Source organism: Phaseolus vulgaris, chromosome 1 (genome assembly GCF_051622355.1).
Source record: "Phaseolus vulgaris cultivar YP4 chromosome 1, ASM5162235v1, whole genome shotgun sequence".
NCBI classification, from domain to species: Eukaryota; Viridiplantae; Streptophyta; class Magnoliopsida; order Fabales; family Fabaceae; genus Phaseolus; species Phaseolus vulgaris.
The window spans coordinates 45,984,275-45,999,660 of NC_143498.1; the positions used below are offsets into that span (position 1 = coordinate 45,984,275).

The 15,386-nt window shown below is 30.8% G+C and overlaps 1 protein-coding gene across 1 annotated transcript; it reads right to left on the reverse strand.

Annotated features, from left to right (window-relative positions):
• Positions 1–5,568: 5,568 nt before the first annotated feature.
• Positions 5,569–13,844, reverse strand: LOC137814344 (pleiotropic drug resistance protein 1). The gene is made up of 23 exons (XM_068617031.2): positions 13,231–13,844; positions 12,918–13,038; positions 12,740–12,828; positions 12,237–12,321; positions 11,980–12,139; positions 11,814–11,890; positions 11,404–11,457; positions 11,228–11,318; positions 10,826–11,127; positions 10,427–10,708; positions 10,013–10,329; positions 9,741–9,901; positions 9,555–9,658; positions 9,312–9,468; positions 9,045–9,226; positions 8,594–8,926; positions 7,875–8,165; positions 7,716–7,799; positions 7,495–7,628; positions 7,185–7,412; positions 6,909–7,080; positions 6,549–6,803; positions 5,569–6,063 (listed from the first exon to the last, which is right to left on the reverse strand). The coding sequence occupies exons 1-23, from the start codon at positions 13,581–13,583 to the stop codon at positions 5,797–5,799; spliced, it is 4,299 nt and encodes a 1,432-aa protein (XP_068473132.2). The 5' UTR covers positions 13,584–13,844; the 3' UTR covers positions 5,569–5,796.
• Positions 13,845–15,386: the final 1,542 nt, after the last annotated feature.

Consider the following 15,386-nt stretch of genomic DNA (forward strand, 5'->3'; position numbering starts at 1 on the left):
ATTATCCGTCAACTAAAAATAACTACAGATATTTCAACTACTTCAAAATATAATTATACTTATTTTTTTATTTATAACTAGTATTACTCTTCTATCATTATTTGTATTCAAATTATAAACTACACATCAAATGTAAAAAAATAATAACATACAAACATCGTGGATATTAATTTAATTAAAACAAGATATATGGAAAAAAAAATCGTGGATACACTAGTGTAGAAAAATTATTTACCGACAGTTTATACACACAAGATTCAATGTCAATGCAAAACCACTGATTAATTGCTAAAAAAGTCACTATTATTAACCTTTTTTCAAAAGTGATATATGGTGTATTCTAATACTCCAGAAATAGATCTAAATATTATAATATAAATCCTATATGTTTATATATAAACTTAAAGTTTTTTCAAAACATTCTTAATACATGATTAAAACTTATAAAATACAAATATTTACAATATAAGATTCAAACCAACATCTTAAGTCCTCCAAAACATTTGTCACCTGTATGATCATCATCTGCTCGTGTACATAGTCCTACCAGAGACTAACATCTGATCCAATACCCAAGACTTAGATTACCAGCTAATCCAATAGAAATGATTTCAATAGAACTCAAGTCGTGCATCTCATATGTGACGGTGTGCATGAATTTTCCCATCAGCTTCTCACCACCTGATACCTTAGTTTATGTGACTTAAATCATCTGTGAAACTCGGAGATCTCCGTTACCACATAGGCATCCATCAATACTTAATACACAAACAACATCAAAGATCTTCTACTCTAGGGTGCTATTAAAAATTAAAGTTAGTTTGTCTTACCTGAAATTCCTTATTTTGATGGAAATTCTACCTCAAATAAAGGAATCACTCCAAAATTTAGGAACCTAGAATAAGTTATAGAAACATTGCCAAAATTTAGTATGAACTTAATTAAATTGAAAGAAACACTTTTCTCAATTGCCTCCAGTAAGATTGATGACTAAATCATAAAGAAAAACAGATAATAAAATATCTTTAGAACAAATATGAATTTACTCGGTTTAAGAATATGTTCGAGTAAAAATGTAGTATGACTCCTCACCTATTGCATGGTGTTATTAGATCTAAAAATAGATTAATTATGGAAGAGAAATTGGAGAGAGAAGAAAGAGTGAAAGAGAGAAAAAAAAAATAAAAGAAAAGAAAGAAATGGGGAGGTGGGGAGGGGGGTAGAAATAAGGATTATTGAATGAGGTAGTGGGTGCCTATTTTCTTATGAATAGTGGGGAGAAAAAAGTTAGTTATAAAAAACAATGAGTTTGGACCCCCTTGGTTTCCTTTCTAGATCTCTTATCTGTCTTCTCATTTCTCTGTTTGCTGCTGTTGAGATAATAACTACTTCTCACTTTTTCCATAATACTAGTAGGATTACTTTAACATTTTAGTGTAACTTGTTGTTTAACATTCTTGTTACTTAGTTGATTTAGAAGAAAAAAAATGAAGTATAGTTCCATAAACTTAGAAAAGAGAAGAAAACAATATAGGGTTAATTTTAACGGAAATATGAAGTTATTACTTAAATCAAAATTGTAATTAATCTACTCTTTACTCTAAGATGAAACCTAATCTAAAAAGAATGACCGATGAATCGTAAATCTTAAAGAATGTGTAGAGAATTTAGAAGTTTAGGTAAATTAAATAAAATTTTAGAATAACTGAAGAATAAAATTATATATTATCATCATTTATATTTTTTATCCTTAATAAAATAAAGTTCAACCTAAATTGTTAATGTAAGGTTGGATATTTTTCATAGTGTGTGCCCACATGGGTGTGTTTTGTAACCCCTACTACTAGGATTCTACATGTCTTTTTTATGGGTTCGAGTCTCTGCACTATTTAATTTAATTATTTATTTATTGATATATATTATGATATTATTAAATAAAAATTAATTTTAAAATAATAATAATTAATCATTATATTAATTAAATTAAATATTTTTTAAGATAAATAATTATTGATATTTAAAATATTTTTTATTATTAATAAAATATATAAACTAATTTTTAGATCGATATATAATTAGTTAATTTTAACTATCAATTATTTTTTATTAAGTTGGTAGTTAATTAAATATCAATTTAAAAAATAATTTATAAATTTCATTAATAATAAAAATTACAATAAATATCAATAATTTTTTATTTTTAAAATAATATTTAATTTATTTAATAGTGATTAATTATTTTTTATCTTTAAAATATATTTTTATTTAATAATTTTATTGTACTGATATATATAAAATATTATTATTATTATTATGCATATTTAATTTGAGGTGTAATTTTATCTTTATTAATTTATAATATTATAAAAAACTTACAAAAGTTAGATATAGAGTAAAATTTATATTAAAATAATTTTTTATAGATTAAAATATAGATTACTTTTTTAATTTGTATTTCAGACTTTCTTAATTTATCATGAAGTTTATATAAATTAAAAAGTATAAAGTAGTGTAGAAATAGTTGCACAATTTCAATTTCATTAATATATTAAGTATAATTTGACCATAATAAAAAAGGATTGTGTCAAATTTGAATTTCTTGAACTTTAAGATTTTTCTTTATCAGAAAAAACAAATTAATAAAGTAGAGAGATTTTAAAGATACCTCAACCCTTATGCAAACATTTTATGTCTTAGCTCCAAGTCCAAACAAAAACATACAACCCAGACAAACAAAATTGACCCCCTAACAAATCCCCTACAAACTCCACCCCGCAAAAAATCACTTGACAATTTTTAATGGATTCATCTCATGCAGATCAGAGGCCCAAGACACCAATCGGAATACAAAAAACCTACACCACGGATTTTGGATAGCACCCATGATCATACCTTAAGCTACACCATTGTAAAAATTTCAATATGGTCTATCATGCTGCTTTTAAAGATCTTCTTGTTCCTGTGATTCTACAACTCAACTACCACGGCTACCCACACACAAACCCCACATCTGGTTAACACTTTTATCGTCCCACTAATCTTGAAAAATCTTGAAATTAAAAAAAAAAATGCGTTTTTGACTCCCAATGATCCGTCGAAGTCTGCACGTGCAAAAGAGGTGAGATGTGGTTTCCTCTTCCTCCCCACACAACAACAAATGCAACTATCTATCCTGATTCCTCTTCTTGCCAAATTCGCACTAGTTGAAATCTTGTCTTCTAAAATCTTCCAAACTGTAACAAGAGTTTACGATTGAGCCTTAATCTTCCAAAAACCCACATATAAATCCCTCTCTTCCTCCCTCCTGGACATCTTCTTTAAAGATTTTATATGCAGATTTGACTATGAACACCATTGCACTGCAAGAAATTTGCTATTTACATACTGATTATTACATACGGATTCAAATTCGTATGTAAAGTAAGCATTACATACGAATTTGAATCCGTATGTAAAGTGAAAGTTACATACGAATTTTGACATACAGATCTGCATTCATATGTAAAGTGAGCATTACATATGGATTTGGATCTGTATGTAAAGTCAGCGTTACATACGAATTTTTACATAAGGAACTGAATCCGTATGTAAAGTGAGCATTATATATGGATTTTTACATACGAATTTTGATCTGTATGTACAGTAAGCGTTACATACGGATTTTTACATACGGATCCAGATTTGTATGTAAAGTAAGCATTACATACAGATTTTTACATTCAGATTTGGATCTATATGTAAAGTGAGTGTTACATACATAGTTTTACATACGGATTTTTTCATACGAATCCAAATTCGTATGTAAAGTAAGTGTTACATATCAATTTTTACGTACGGATCCAAATCCTTATATAAAGTGAGCGTTACATACGGATTTGGATTCGTATAATTCTTGATGGGAATTAAAAACAATGAACAAACTAAAATAAATAAATAAATAAAATATAAAAAAAAGTTATAGAAAATTGAAATAATTTTAAGATTTATTACGTTGTTATAACTAAATTAGAAAAATAATTTGAGTTTAATTATTTCTTTTAATTTAATGAAAGAAAAAAATTATAATATAAAAATTATATAAAAAAATTTACATACAGATTGTATCCGTACATAAAGTATTACATACAAAATATTTTTAATAATTGTAATAATAATAATATTAATATTAGTGATAATATTTATATTAATATTTTTATTATTAATAATATTAATAATATAAATGATATTAATAATAAAAATGATATTAATAATATAAATGATATTAATAATATAAATGATATTAATAATATAAATTATATTAATATTATTAATATTTATGTTATTTATAATATTAACAATATTTATAATATTAACAATATTTATAATATTAACAATAATATTAAAAATATTTATAATATTAAAATATTAATAATATTTAATAATATTAAAAATATTTAATAATATTATTGATATTAATAATTTATATATTTTAATAATATTAATAATATAAATGATATTAATAATATTAATAATATAAATGATATTAATACTATTAATAATATAAATGATATTAATACTATTAATAATATTTATATTATGAATAACATTAATAATATAAATAATATTAATAATATAAATGATATTAATAATATTAATAATATAAATTATATAAATTATATTAATATTATTAATAATAATAATTATTATAATAAAAATCATGATAAAAGAATCTGTCGAGTCCTGTGTATTAGAATAAAAATAAAATATGCCGTATTATATACGGATTTATATTGTATTAAATTTTCACGTTCTTCCCTCCCAAAAATGCATCAATTCTCTCCTTTTATTTCTCTAAAACACTAAAACTCGATCTTCATAACTTACATATGATATTTGGAAATGTCAAATTTAATTTTTTCTACATAGACAGAATAACTAACTGTGTGATTTTTGGAATAGTTAAAATAAAGTTTGATAAATTTATTATACATGATATTTTATGATTTACTGAAAGTGTAAAATCATTTTTTTTCTTTAAACATATATTATATTACCATTTTAGCTTATCTTTTTTTTTTAAACCTGATTGGAAAATTATTTTTCAAGAAACAATTTGATATTTTATTGAGCTTTTAATTTATAGAGGTTCATAGTTTGACAGTAATACAATACTTAATAACTTAATTGATAATAATATTTAAATAATTACTACGTTTACTGCAAAATCCGGACATCTTATATATAGCGATTATTTTTAATTCAATCTAAAATATTTTTATATAAATAAAAGTATATATTAGATATTTCACATAAAGTACCAATTATTTTGTAAACTATTACTACTATTATTATTTTTTTATTTTGTAAACCATTAAATTTTTCTAAGCACATTGGTAAAATAATAATGTCCAATATTTAATTGAATTGAAATTAAAAAGAAATTTATAAGGTCAAAATAGATTCTATTTCATCTATGGTGGCTTTAAGCTTGAGTGGATTTTATGATGTAGAAACTTCTTTCCAAATAACAGTGGCATTTATTTTCTGAGAAAAGTGTTGACTAATTTTTTTAGTAAATTGATAATACACAAAAATAGATATGACAAAGCAAGTTAACCCCATCAAACACACCCAAATTTTTTGGAATTGTGAAGGGATTAAAAAAAGTATTATAAGACAAATGTATAATTAAAAACTAAAAGTGATACATGATGGTAATGATACAATTTTAAATTCCAAGACAAGATAACACAGAAAGACATGTTTTTTTCCTGCACAAATCACTATTATCCTAACCAAAATATGAATGCCTCATTCTTAACGTCTTTGGAAATTAAACAACTTTAGGGCAATGGCATAGATGCATGCAAAAGTTACTGCATATACTATAAGTACAGCTGAAACCACTCCCAAAAAATCATGCTTAAAACCAAAGTAGTTTCTCAAAAAGTCTTCCACTGTTGTACTTTTACCATTAAACTCAATAAGGTCTTGAACATCTCCATATTGTGATGTCACCAACCCATACAAAGTCCAAGCCACTGGATTTCCCCAATAGTACCATCTCCACCAGACAGGAATCCTCTGTTCACCCATGCCCCAAAGGATACAAATAAAGTTAATCATGTTTAGGAAACTTAGTAACAACTCAGAGACATAAAAACAACAAGACAAAGACATATAAGTATGACCCTTTTTTTTAAATCATAGGACATGAGACAAATCACTAGAGACAATTTTTGTCTCTGGTAAGAATTTTAAAAAATCTAAGATAGATACAAAAAGATTCATCTAGAACTAATTGAAGTGTTATGCAATGTCCTGACATGAATACATAATTGATACATCACAAAATGAGAAATATCAGTGATATCTCAAAGAACACTTTCTATCATAGTTGAGACTCACACTCTTTATTTAATGCGCAAAGTGATTTTTGTGATTTCAATCCGTAGTGTAGAGTGTGCTAGAAAGAGTATTAGAAAGTGTTTATTAGCACTCTTCATGTCTTAAGGTTATAAAGTAAATATAAAAAACTGCATCAGACATCAAAGGAAGTGAAAGCTTACTGGCCGTGGGATAATGAATCCTGCGAAGAGATTCCATACTTCATAGATTCCAGAAGAAAATATAACCGCAATGATGGGGTTTGGGGTCATGGCAGCAGACATCATGCCATAATAGGTAAAGTAGAGGAAGGTGAGGTACATGAAGAAAAGGTACCAGAAAAATTTAGCTATAGTCCACTCAAAACCGATCATTGCGTACACTATACTGCTATAAACCACACTTTGTAAAAGAACATGAGGTAGTTCGATCACAACCTGCTAGGAAATATAAGATCAGAATAGTTAGACCCTGAAATAAATTTGTACATCATTACATGCAAGGAAGTTAAAAAGTTAAATCTCTAAACAGCAAGTGTTTGCCTGAGCAAAAGCATATGCCAAAGCTGAATACATTCCAGCAGCTTTTTCCCTGTAAAACACTGTTCTTTCAACAGCCACCAACGGTTGTGCTGAATAAGCATTCTTAATACCAAGAAGGAGAACAGCAACATACATGGATCCCATGGCATTGAAAAGATCTTGTGGCTTTTTGCTGCAAAAGATATGGAAATACAACTTTAGAAAGAGATAGAGATATCTAACATGAGTTTGAGGCAAAAAAATATCCTGTTTTTCAGTTTGATGACTTCATCTCACATTTTGGAGCCAAGGTCCCAATACATGCTCCCAAACAACAAGGCCAAAGCAATTGTGAAGAGAAACCTTTGGGCAGTATATTGATTATTGCGCCAGTAAGACAAATGTTGTTTCCATAAGCAAGCCATGTATTGAGTAATGAAGGACCTTGAGTACTTTCTAGGAAAATGAAGGTCCTTTGAACCAGTGGCTGGAGTACACAATTCTTTGATAGTTTCCTTGTTTTTCCTGAAATATATGCCACATGACAGTTTACCTAAGTAACATTTCCATACTTTGAACAACTTAGACTTCAACGAATTGAATATACCTGTATAACTCTGAATTTTTGTACACTTCAGCAAAATCAATCCCCAATTCCATTTCTTTTGCTGAAGTTGTGACTTCCAACATCCACGTTGCTGGATTGTAGCCATCCTCAACCGTATTGACCCCTTTAATTTCCTTCATGAGAAATGTGTCCACCAAGTGAAATTTTTACTCAGTCAGGTCTGAAGCAAAACATGCAGTTTAATTTTCTTAACGTTTTACCTCAAAATAACTGATTAAATGAGAAGAATGATGCCCAAGTGGTCCCACATATATCTCTTGCCCTCCTCGTTTCATAAGAAAAAGCTGCATTTAGTTGGCAAAGAGTTAGAAACTTCTTAATAGAATAAATCAGTCAAATTGTTACTCTGCTTATTTTACCTCATCAAAAGATTCAAATATATCAATGCTAGGCTGATGGATTGTGCAGACAACTGTTCTTCCAGTGTCCACTATGTTTCTAACTGCTCTTATGACAATAGCAGCAGCTCTTGCATCTAGCCCAGAAGTTGGCTCATCCATGAATATGAGAGAGGGATTAGCCACTAGCTCAACAGCTATAGTCAATCTTTTGCGTTGCTCTGTTGATAGACCGTTAACACCTGGCAATCCAACAATTGAATGCTTTAGAGGGTTCAGCTCCACAAGTTCAATCACTTCCTCAATGAACATCTGCCACCAACCGTTAGTCATTTCAAACTTAGTAAACTCATAAGACATTTAAATGATGTTTTTATAACACTCCAAGTGACACAGTATGTGAAATGTACAAGAAATAGCTGAGAGGGAGACCGTGCATGGAATCAAGTAACTTATACTGGAATTTGAGTTCTAAAGTACCTTATACCTAAAGTTATAACTATTAATTGGTAAGTCAAATGTAGATGTCGTGATAATAAATTACTTGTCCTCGTTAGATGAACTAAAAAACAGTAAAATCTATTCTGTTGTAAAAAATTATAGTTTCATACTATATTTTTTAAGTAAATTTCTTACTGGAGAGAAGTCAAATCACTAATTCTGTAGAAGAAAATTGTGTAACAATGTAAGAAGTAATTTAACTAGGATATTTATACTCAACATGGGATTAAGGTACTAACCTTCCTGGTTTCAGAATTGATTTCTGCTGATAATCGAAGCCATGCTGAATAGAGCAAAGATTCATATACTGTGACATGGGGAGAGTGGATATCATTTTGTTCACAGTATCCAGAAATTCTTGCAAAGGTTTCTTGCTTCTTTGGATAGCCAGAAATTGTGATGTTCCCACCAATATACCCCCCGGTCTTTCTTCCAGCTAGTACATCCATCAGAGTTGTTTTGCCAGCACCAGTGGAACCCATTAAAGCAGTGAGAACTCCTGGTCTGAAAGTGCCACTGACACCCTTCAAAAGGTCCAACCTATCCTCAATAACACCCTGATTCTTCATTTCCTGCAAATTTAGTGCATGGACTCAGAAATCTTAATAATTCTCAGAAATCTTAATAATGCTCAGAAAGTTTGATACAAGTGTTCTTTTTTTTTTTCGTTTACTTATTTATCCCCTTTACCAGTGGCATGTCAACAGAATATGTTACATCTTCAAAGGTGATGGAATGTGATTCAAACGGAAGAACCATTCCTCTTCTCTCAGTTTCTTTTCTTCTGGATGAAGACCTAGTAGAACTGCTTCCACCATCCTGTGCATTGCTTTGAGATTGCTCTGATTTAACAGCTTGATGCTGCACTAATGCTGATAACCAATTTGTGATGGTATTAGTACACAAATTAAGCTCTCTTTTTTGGTTACAAAACATTTTTTAGGTGAAGAAGCTCACGGTTCAAGTAAGTGAGAGCGAGGATGTAAAAGATATTGAACACTATCGTATATCCAATCAGTGCCCCAACACCAATCCAATACCACTTTGACTGAGTGAAGAACCCGCGAGATTTCAGAACTTCAACTCCTAATGGTGTAGTTGAGTTGGGTAGAACCTTTCATATGAAATATGTCCATACATTAGATTATCTATACAAGGCAAGCACAAAATGTCTACAAAGATTAATATGGAAAAGCTTACATGTCTCCATCTCTTCCCTAGGAACTCATTATTTACTAGGGCATTTTGTCCATACATCATAGGTGATGACCAAAAGCCCCACAGCCACCATTTTTTCACATTGTCTATCGGCATGAAGCAAAGACAATTAAGTAGTAGTGTTATTGTAATGAAAGAAAGACTTCTTTTGTATTGATATTATGCTACCTTTTGACAAGACGAAACCACTCATAGCAATGAGGATGGACAATGTAAATGACCCAATTGTGAAACCAACTGTCAGTTCCCTACCAAGTGCTCCAATAAACCGGAATAAGGATGAAGCCATCTGGTTAACAAATAACAGAAGAAGGAATTGCCTGAATAATCTGCGATAAGTAGAGATATAGATACATGTCACTTCTCACCTCAGTAGTATTTTAACATGAGAAAGGGTGGGGGGGAGGTGGAGGGAAATAGTACATAAACAGCTCTTTTACCTTCCAACATATGGATCAAAACCAATAACATAGTAGGTGAGGAACACCCAGATTCCCACTAGCGCAAAAGTCATGGGGAGTTTCAGGATCCATCCAGGAAGAACATATATCCATGAAGGGAAGAAGAGAAAGTCCCTTTGCTTGTAAAAAACAGGAAGCTTAGAAATTGTCACGGTAAGATCAGCAAATCCATCCAAAAAAATTACAAGAAGGCCATAGAACAATGCCCCCACATATATACCACCATCAATCACTGAATCTCGGTGAATCTCGGTCCGAAAAAGAACAGTCATTGCAATAAAGGCCACTGTAGCAAGCTAAAAGATGTAGCAAAAGGCATTAGTAATGGAAATTATTAAATAATGTCCATGTACATGAAACATTGACATGAAAAGTTACAAAGATCAAACCTACCTGGCAAAGTTGGAAGATGTGAAGAAATGAATTACGCTTCATGAGTAAATATTCTCTTGCGAAGCAAGCTTTAAACAGTTCCCACTTTCCTAATCCATACATTTGGGTTGCCAAAGCTGCAGGGTGGCTTTTAGACTTGTCAAATTGAGTCTCAAGTTCATTATCAAGGCTTCGCCCAACATGGAATGATTGAAATGCCTCTACAAACTCTTTGGTTGTGACGAATCTGTAAGGCTGATCTCTGAGTACCCAATATTGCTCCTGATCTTTCCTTGATGTCACCTTTATTAACATAATAAATTTGTACATGTGATGATAAAATAAAATTGCTATTAGTCTATAACATTTAACATGTACTTTTATTTTTTACAGCGTAGAAAGAAGTTAAACCACACTTACTTCTTGCAAAAAGTCTGCAACACCTTTCCTCTCAGGACATTTGAAACCCACAGAAGCGAAAAATTCAAGAACATGTTCACGCGGACCCTCATACACAATTTGCCCATCAGAGAGTAGAATAATATCATCAAAAAGATTGTAAGTCTCTGGTGCTGGTTGTAAGAGTGAAACAACAGCAGTTCCTTTGAGAGAATGGATATAGTGCTTGAGTGAATTCACAACTTGAAAAGTTGTTGAACTATCCAAACCAGTAGATATTTCATCCATGAATAGAGCTTTAGGTCGTCCAACCAGAATCTCCCCTGTATTTACAGATATATATTTCGTGAAGACTTTTGCACCATGAATTGCTTGAGTTAATTAGATATGATACACTTCAAAATTTGAAGTCAATAGTTTTACCTGTTGTAACACGTTTTCTTTGTCCACCAGATATCCCTCTTAACATTTCATTTCCCACAACAGTATCAGCACAGACCTCCAGTCCAAGAATCTGCAAATATAAAGCAAATCAAACTGGAATTTAACAAAAAATGGCTTTAGAATTATTTTAGAACGCTTGAGTACAGAAATTTTACCCTTAGAATATAATCTGTAATAAAATTTGCTTTCTGACCTTCGGTTGCGACAGCCTGAGCATTACAAGTCAGAAGTTCAACCACTTAATTATCAAATCATTCTATTTAATTTTAAGAGATAGACATAAATAGATGGTTCACTCAAGTTCAACACAAATAAGAAAGAAAAGCAGATGTAACAGATTTGTTCATAGTATCTGTCTCCCCGAAAAGAAAATCCATTGCTTAATGTGTAGAAATAGAATTCCAAAGTTTTAATAGATATGTTATTACTATTAAAAACCACACATTGTTCTTCCATTGGTTTGAAAGCTTATCATTCCGTCTTTCAAAAAGTTTGCAAGGAAGTTCAAGGGAATCAAGCCAAATGGGTAAAACATATCTTTAATAGACAATTATCTGTGTGTTACCTTCATATAGACATCTATATCATGATCAGGTGTAATATTTGCTTCTTTTTCTCTTCTGGACACCTCTCTTAGCAAATCTGTATAAATGGGAAATAATTTTGGTTAAAACTTGATCTTCATATGAAATTTTTGCATATGACTTCCCGAAATTGCAATGTGGACTAACCATAACTAGGTCCAACTCCTTGGACTCTTGCTGAAAAGGCCATGGTTTCTCTGACTGTCATTTCTCCAATATGAAGATCATTTTGACTGACATAAGCAGCAGTTCGTTGGGGTACAAACTCGTTCATCTCATGGCCATTATAAGTCACTTTTCCATTGAACTGATCAAGAAGTTATAACTTATTAGCTACAAATGAAAAATGGAAAATACGAGCACAAGCATGACACCATCAATTAACAATTAAATACATGCTCAACCTTAAGTTTTGAATCAAGTCTTCCAGCCAAGGCCAACAGGAGAGTAGTCTTCCCAGAACTTGGAGGGCCCAAAAGCAATGTCATTCTGGAGAAAACCAAACAGTGACATGTTGTTTAAGATTGTTTGTTCCAAATGGTTAGAGAGATTTAGAAATATGCTTCGATACATTAAATAGAAAGACACGATATAGATTTGTTACAAATATATTTTTCATCATTAGATATCAACTTTTGTTTCTTATCATTGTATTTTTTTTCTTCATTACAAAAAAATGTCTATGAGTGTATACAATACACCGAATTTAGCAAATATTATATTGGTTTTCTTTTTATAAATAAAAGTATTCATTTGTATTAACAACATACAGAACTTATAATCCTTTTCCAATTATCTCTTCTAAATATGGTACCAGGACAGTACTATCCCTTGTGACCTGTTTTTGTCAGTGATCAATTCAACCCAAATGAAATATAATATAAGTACTTTCTGGGTTAACTGTTACCTGGCAGGCCTTATTATTCCACTAGCATCCTGGAGAATATTTATATGCTGTTTTCTACTTGGGAGTAGATGTAGGAAGTTCAATAGCCCCTTTAAAAGCCAGCAAAAGTAAAAGACATATCAAAATCTACTTCAAAGAGGTAAATATTATTTCTTAAGGTTGGTATTGGTACACTCACCTCAACTTTATTAACCATGTAGTTAGTGAAAGTAGGCAGAGCTCTACTTCCAACATGAACTTCTGCTCCAACGCTCATGTGCTCAAATCGAACCTCTATTGTAGGAATGGCAATTCCAACTCTGACACCATCCATTCCAAAAATGAAGTCATGAACAGTGCATTGTAAAAGCATTCAGCTAAACTTTTTTCATTGTATAATGATGACAATGAGATTTGAACTAAGACCTGATGCAACAATCCAATACAGACTCTAGTGTGTTTCATGCAGCTTACTTAAAAGGAAGAGAAATGACACTAAGACATGCACTCACCTATCAATGCGGTCCCTGAGCTTGAGCATGAACTTCTCATTGTCCTCTTCAACAACTCTGACAAGTCTCTCAAGCAAACCTCTCCTTTCTTGCAACCCCAGTTGATGAACATCAATCTCATTGGCAACCCCTTCAGGTGAAGTCAGCAAACCTGTCCTCAAACGTGCCATCGTAGGAAGTTTCTGAATGGAAGCCCATTTCAGAGCCTCTTCATCATCTTCCTGGTGGAAAGAGTTGGCAAAGATTTCCACACCACTGTTCCTCCAAACTGATACACTCCCAATCCTCAAACTACTCATAGTACTGCCTGCTCGGAGACTACTTCCTGCTTTGACACTACCCTCCTCCTCCATTTTCAAGAAACAATCAAAAAGTTTTCAAGAATCAAAGAGTAGAGAAAAAAGTTCTATCAAAGTTGAACTTATGGTAACTGGACAAGATGCTGATAAAAAAAAAAAGAATGTAAGACAAGAGAGGACGAAGATGATGATGTGATATTTATAGATATATATGAAGGATGGTGAACGACCACATGGGCGGCTTATGAGCAAAGTTGTCACCCATGACGGGCATAGAGGAATTTCAAGTTCGCCATTATATCATTTGCTTCCTGTAACTCGGCATTTCAATAACACTTCGAATAAACAAAACAATGTATCATATCAAAACGTTAAACAAATCAGCACAGGTGATATCATCAAGTACGAGTCTCTTTCGCAAAATATATATTTTTTGTAGCCTATGTTGTATAACTAGAGAAAAGGAACCAAAATTAACATAAAGAAAGAAGAAACTTATTGTCTTCAATTTTTTTTTGGATTAGAGATAATATATTATAATCTCTTATATCTGGTTTCTGTTGATCATGCACTAAGAAAAATAGGTACTACGTTATAAAATAGTTACCATTACGTCATCACTTTAAAAATAAAATTTTATGTAAATTATGTACGTAAAAAATAATTATCAAAAGTTGTATTTTCTTTATAATATGAATTACAACCTTCCATCGTCAAGTTCTTTGAATTTGTTGTGTTCTTTGATATATTACAATTTCATCATCCGAATCCTGCAAAACCAACACTACTCAAGTTAACTTAAGTTAAAGAAAGCAAGCAATTCAAAGGATATAAAACCCAGTGAGAAAAAGATAAACTAAAGTTTATTATTTTCCTCTTCATCAAATAACATGCCTGTAGTTGTATAATTCATAAACAATGATAATTAAATCGGTAGGTAATTAAAATAATATGTTATTTAGTGATCTTACATACGAATTATAATAATATTAATATTAGTATTAATATTAATATTAATAACAATATTAATAATATTAATATGAATAATAATATTAATAATGCTAATATGAATATTATTAAAAGTAATATTAATACTATTAATCATGATAAAAAAATTATTTAATGTAGTGGTCAAAAGTTTTATCTATATCCATGAAATTGGATTCTCTCTTCAAAAAAATATTAATAAAATCCCTAACTTCATTGATGCGTAATTGGGGATTGGAGAAGGGTACTTTAGCTAGGAAATGATGTCAGGTTTGAAGACTAAAATCCCCCAACACTTTCATGATTCATCTGCTTAAATCTTACTGTTATTTTTGTGATAATTGGTCGATTAACTAGGTATGCTCACGTTTTACCTTTGTCTCATCCTTTTGGAGCTGCAAAAGCTGTACAACTCTTGATGGATAATGTCGTCAAACTGCATGGATGACCAACAAAGATAATTTCATCTCACCACTCAATCTTCCTGACTCAACTTTGGACTGAACTGATGCAAAGGCATGAAATAAAGTTGCTGTGGTCTACGGTTTTTCATCCTCAAACCAATGGCCAAATTGTGACCTTAAACAAGTCTGTAAAAGGCCATCTTATATGTATTTTAGGCGATATGCCTAAAAAAGGTTAATTATTTGCCATTAGCAGAATTATGATAGAATACCAAGTTTCACACAACCACTCAATTAACTCCATTTGAAGTTTTATATGATTACCCACCTTCACCCCCAACTATGATAATGATTGTAGATTCTATGGTGGAAGCAGTAAATTACACAGCGAGGACTAGGAAAGAAATCCCTCAACTACTACAAGCTAATTTAGTCAATGCTCAAACAAGGATGAAGTGCTATGCTA

Coding starts and splice junctions, on each gene's coding strand:
- LOC137814344 (XM_068617031.2), bottom strand. CDS start 13,583: ATGGAGGAGGAGGGTAGTGTCAAAGCAGGAAGTAGTCTCCGAGCAGGC. Junction 13,039..13,230: donor CTCAGGGACCGCATTGATAG/GTGAGTGCATGT, acceptor GGATGGTGTCAG/AGTTGGAATTGCCATTCCTA. Junction 11,319..11,403: donor TTACAGATTATATTCTAAGG/GTAAAATTTCTG, acceptor TTATATTTGCAG/ATTCTTGGACTGGAGGTCTG.